Below are 6,212 nucleotides of genomic sequence, written 5' to 3'. Positions count from 1 at the left end.
CACACATTCACTCTCACACACATTCACTCTCACATTCACTCACACATTCACTCACTCTCACACATTCACACACACTCACACATTCACACACTCTCACACATTCACACACACTCACACATTCACTCACCACGGCAGAGCAGGGGCGCGGGAAGTCAGTCAGAGTTGGGGGTGCTGAGATAACACTTCTGCGTTCGGTTTGCGCGATCTGATTGGCCAGGAGCAGATAGGGGCGGGACCAATCACAGTGCTCCGATGTTGCTGTCCAGCTGCCGGTGATACAAGTGGGCTCGCTCTGAGGGAAGGAGGCCGTTCACGCTAGTGGAGGAGGAGGAGGAAGACAGCGATGCCAGCGGGGAGGCTGACACCGCCGCTCCGACGCCTGGCTGGGTTTCCCGAAACGGGTTGTGTGCAAAGAGCACAGCCTCTCCATTTGCACAACGTGCACGAAAAATAAAAATATATATAAACATCTATTTGTCTTTTTCAATTCAGGTATTTTCATGTAGGTCAAACACGAGTGATTAGCTGCATCAACTGTACATTTATTGCAGGACAATGTGTGCCATGCAGTGCATCTGTGTTGATACAATTATATATATTGTATATAATATATTTTAGGCAGTTTCATGGCATGAATTGCATTTCTCTGTAGACCGCAGCAGCGATAGAAATATAGGGCGAAATGGCGTATGTAGCTGTGCATTCACTGTACATGTATTGCAGGACAATGTGTGTACTGCCTAATATCTGTGTTGGTACAATTATATATAAAACGATATATATTTGAGCGACTAGCTCCTCTACACTAGCGTGAACGGCCTCCTTCCCTCAGATCGCGCAAACCGAACGCGGAAGTGCAACTCCGTTAGGGAAAATATACACGCTTCCAGGCCATCGGCTACGCGCATAACTTTAACACTGCTTTAATAACACTGCATTATCGAGACAGCGCCCCTATGAGGATCTGGCCGGTAATGAATTCCAAGAGTAGGGTAAATCTGCAGTGCCGCTCGGTGACATTGAGTAGGATACGGTATTACAATGGAATAAAAGCCAAAACAACCTTGCAGTTACACTCCCTGCCAGGTGGATGTCCTCTCCTCTCTGTTCTCAGTCCCCCCCTGTCCCCCCCTGCAGGACAGATGATCTGGATGTCCTCTCCTCTTTGTTCTCAGTCCCCCCTGTCCCCCCCTGCAGGACAGATGATCTGGATGTCCTCTCCTCTCTGTTCTCAGTCCCCCCTGTCCCCCCCCTGCAGGACAGATGATCTGGATGTCCTCTCCTCTCTGTTCTCAGTCCCCCCCTGTCCCCCCCCCCCCTGTCCCCCCCCCTGCAGGTCAGATGATCTGGATGTCCTCTCCTCTCTGTTCTCAGCCCCCCCATGTCCCCCCCCCCCCCTGTCCCCCCCCCTGCAGGTCAGATGATCTGGATGTCCTCTCCTCTCTGTTCTCAGTCCCCCCCTGTCCCCCCTGCAGGTCAGGTGATCTGGATGTCCTCTCCTCTCTGTTCTCAGCCCCCCCTGTCCCCTCCTGCAGGACAGATGGTCTGGATGTCCTCTCCTCTCTGTTCTCAGTCCCCCCCTGTCCCCCCCCCCCCCTGCCCCCCCCCCTGCAGGTCAGATGATCTGGATGTCCTCCCTGGGCTGCATGCTCTTCCAGGCGTCCCCCCTGCTGCGCAGCCTGCGGGAGCTGGAGGAGAGGCGGATGCACCTGTCGGACATCGCGCCGCACGACGCCACGCGGGACCTGATCCTGCTGAACCAGCAGCGGCTGGCGGAGATGGAGCTGTCCGGCCAGCTGGAGAGGAAGAAGGAGGAGCTGCGGCTGCTGTCGGTGCACCTGGAGGAGGAGAAGGGGAAGACGGAGGCCCTGCTGTACGCCATGCTGCCCCGACACGTGGCCAACCAGCTGAAGGAGGGCAAGACCGTGGAGGCCGGTGAGAGGGGCACAGAGACACACACACATATACACACATACATATACACACATACACATATACACATCATATACACACATACATACACACATACACACATACATATACACACACATATACACACACACACACATATACACATACATATACACACATACACACATACACATATACACATATACATACATACATACATACATACATACATACATACATACATACATACATACATACATACATACATATACATATACTGTACACACATACATACATAAGTATACACATACATATACATATACACACACATACACACACATATACACACACACACACACACAAGTATTTTATCTATTTATTCTTACACATTTGCAATTATTAGTACAAATTGTGTGTGTGTGCCCCCTACAGGAGAGTTTAAGGAGTGCACCATCCTCTTCAGTGACGTGGTGACCTTCACCAACATCTGCTGTCAGTGTGAACCCATCCACATCGTGGTGATGCTGAATGCCATGTACCTGCGCTTCGACCGCCTCACCACCGTCCACAACGTCTACAAGGTACTAGGGCTGCTGTCCCTGAAGCCTGTTTTTGGGGTTCGAACTTTGTCAGGGTTTTTTGAACGGGCGTTCAAACCTTCGTTTTTAATTAAAAAAAATATATAATTCCCAAAAATAAAATTTCTAAATAAAGTATATATATATTTTTTTTATATATATAAATATCCTCAAACTAAATCCTCAATTTGAATAAAGTGATTAATCTGATTAAATTAGTCTTTTTTATTTTTATTAAATCAACTTTCTTTAACACATTGGGTGCCACGCCCCTTCCGGGAAGTGCATCTGGCCTTGCCGTCCATTAACCCCATGTAAACGCTCACCTTACTTGTAGAGCTAAACCTATATTTTATATTATAGCTATGGGTCTAATAACACTGTGGATTGTCAGTGAGTTTCTTCCAGTCAACGTGCAAGAAACAGATAATTTTTTCATCCGTACATTTCCATTTTATACCGTTTTGAATATGAATATAGTTTGGGTGCTTCTGAGTAATTCCAGGAAAAAGACACGAAAATTGCGTTTTAGTGGAATCCACTTATCACGTTGTAATTTTTCGCCTGATTATCGAATCTTCCTGAAATCAACGCTAGATTATCATTATTATGTCTCCTCGTGCATACATGAAATGGGCCCTGGAGCGCGGCACTCCCCCCCCCCTCCTGCACCCAACGGTAAACAGCCACACACAGCACACACATAAAAAGTACCAGATCAACGCAAGATTGGATATATAGAGTCCTTACCTGGTCTCTGATGTAATGCAAAAAAAAGAATCCAATTATCTGAACGCCATTCCAGTTATCCACAGCGATCCTGTCTCCGACGTTATTGGGCATTGCACATGAACAGGCGGGCGGGGTCAGTTGTCCAAGCCATCCCTACAAGCGCAGTGTTTAGGACCCGCCCCCACGACGCAGCTCGGTAGAGAAAATAAACTACATAGTTTCGAATGGAGTGCAATAGCGGCCGAAGGCGTTAGAGGGTGGTATAAGACCGTCTGCCAGCTCAGACACATTCAGAACAGTATGCACAAGGTGCCCCGCTGAATTATGAATGGCAATACGGACACACTTTGAACAGCTACTTCCACCGGGACAACAGGCTACAAAATGTCTTGTTAAAGTAATATTGTATAGTATAGGATTATCTTAAGTATATTTGTTGTATTGCAATGTATTGTATTTGTATGTTTATAATGTATTTTATGTATATAATGTATATTATTTATTCAATGTATGTGCACACTACTACGGTTGAGGAGCACTATTAGCACTATTACTCAGTAGTACTCATTTGTATATGTTGTACCCAGTTTAATAATCACCTGTACATTGTATATTGCTGTTGCACTCTACTGTTACATTTGCACTCTGGTTGGATGCCAAACCTCTTTTTGTTGTACTGTACTTGTGCTGCATGATGACAATACATTTTGAATCCCGTCTCATCTCATCTCATCTAATCTATCCATTTGTTCGAGCTGAAGTGACTGTGACAGTGAGCCTTGAGGTGTGTTTGTTTTGTCCCCCAGGTCGAGACCATTGGGGACGCCTACATGGTGGTGGGTGGGGTTCCCATCCCTGTGCCCAGCCATGCTGAGAGGGTGGCCAACTTTGCCCTGGGCATGATCCTGGCTGCCAGGGAGGTCATCAACCCTGTCACCGGAGGCCCCATCCAGGTCCGACGGACACACCAAACCAGACTGAACCAAACCAGACTGAACCAAACCAGACTGTGAACCAAACCAGACTGAACCAAACCAGACTGAACTAAACCAGACTGAACTAAACCAGACTGAACTAAACCAGACTGAACCAAACCAGACTGAACTAAACCAGACTGAACTAAACCAGACTGAACCAAACCAGACTGAACCAAACCAGACTGAACTAAACCAGACTGAACCAAACCAGACTGAACCAAACCAGACTGAACCAAACCAGACTGAACCAAACCAGACTGAACTAAACCAGACTGAACTAAACCAAACTGAACTAAACCAGACTGAACTAAACCAGACTGAACCAAACCAGACTTAACTAAACCAGACTGAACTAAACCAGACTGAACTAAACCAGACTGAACCAAACCAGACTGAACTAAACCAGACTGAACCATGTGACACTGTGAATACTGTGAATATATATTTCAGTTAGTTAGATAGTTAATTATATTGACCAATTTGTTTACACTGCTTGTGTTGTTTTTACTACCTGTACCCCCCCCCCCTTCCCCCATGCTCAGTATATTTTTACTGTATTTATTTACTGTATATTTTATTCCATTTTTATTCTATTTGACTCTTATCCTAGGCAACTTGATTTGATTTGTGTTATTATTCTAATTCGTGACCTGTCCTGTCTAGATGTTTAAATGTTGAGCGATTTGCAGTGTCAAATTTCTATTCTATTCTATTCTATTCTATTCTATTCTATTCTATTCTATTCTATCTATCTACACGCTGGGTTGTGACGGCCAATGGGTTTCTTCATTGAGTTATCATTAGGGCGTATTATATTATTATAAAATAAAAAACGATTCTATTCTGATCTGATGTAATTCTATTCTATTGACCATAATATTCACATGGCGGCCATTTTGCTCCTATACAGTATGTCACGCTCCGGTCGGCTTCCGTGTGAGTTATGGTCAACCCTGTTCTGTCCCGTCCCTCCCGGTCCTGCAGATCCGCGTGGGCCTCCACAGTGGGCCGGTGCTGGCGGGTGTGGTCGGGCAGAAGATGCCCAGGTACTGTCTGTTCGGAGACACGGTCAACACGGCCTCCCGCATGGAGAGCCACGGCCTGCCCAGCAAGATCCACCTGAGCCCGGGGGTCTACCAGTAGGAGCACACACACACACACACACACACACACACACACACACACACACACACACACACACACACACACACACACACACACACACACACGCACACACACACACACACACACACACACACACACACACACACACACACACACACACACACACACACACACACACACACATACACACACACACACACACACACACACACACACACAGACACAGACACAGACACACACGCAGACACACACACACACACACACACACTCAGACATACACACACACACACACACACACACACACACTCACACACACACACACACACACACACACACACACACACACACACACACACACACACACACACACACACACACACACACACACACACACACACACTTCCCCCCCCCCAATTTGCACATTGCGCATTGTACATCACACACAAAAAAATTTGAACTGTACATAGCCATTTTGTTATTAAAATTGTATATAGTTAGTGCTGTCAATAGATTAAAAAAAGTGTACTAATTAATCTCACAAATGTCTGTAATTAATCTAGATTAGTCTAGATAAAAAATAGCATTTTTCTACTTAAGACCAAATTGGCTTGTAACAGATACTTACTTGAGTAAAATCATGGAATTAATGTAAAATCAACACAAAGAAAGTATATTTAGATTCAAATACTATTTTAATAGCTTTCTTTGAATACAGTTTCTCTCCTGTGAAATACAAATGTTCAACAAAACCATCAACATTGATTCAGCTAGACCTCTTTCTTATATCCGCGGCGCTAAAATTGAAGATTTTTCACTCCATAGACTAATCTAGATTAATTTATTTTAATGCTTTAAATAATTTAAATTTATCTCAAGTTAAAGCATACAT

The 6,212-nt window shown here is 45.2% G+C and overlaps 1 protein-coding gene across 1 annotated transcript in view; it reads left to right on the top strand.

Moving 5' to 3' along the window:
• The window catches only part of LOC311226167 (guanylate cyclase soluble subunit beta-2-like), a gene marked incomplete at both ends in the record, with an annotated part of 48,155 nt that extends 42,814 nt beyond the window's left edge, over positions 1-5,341 (top strand). The window contains 4 exons of the mRNA XM_084311539.1: positions 1,615-1,935; positions 2,344-2,492; positions 4,028-4,174; positions 5,183-5,341. Coding sequence (XP_084167665.1) covers positions 1,615-1,935; positions 2,344-2,492; positions 4,028-4,174; positions 5,183-5,341 — 776 coding nt within the window. The remainder of the gene's footprint in view (positions 1-1,614; positions 1,936-2,343; positions 2,493-4,027; positions 4,175-5,182) is intronic.
• Positions 5,342-6,212: the final 871 nt, after the last annotated feature.

Source organism: Notolepis coatsorum (genome assembly GCF_963971535.1).
Source record: "Notolepis coatsorum genome assembly, chromosome: 1".
Taxonomy (NCBI): Eukaryota; Metazoa; Chordata; class Actinopteri; order Aulopiformes; family Paralepididae; genus Notolepis; species Notolepis coatsorum.
This window is presented reverse-complemented; position numbering and strand designations above follow the sequence as displayed.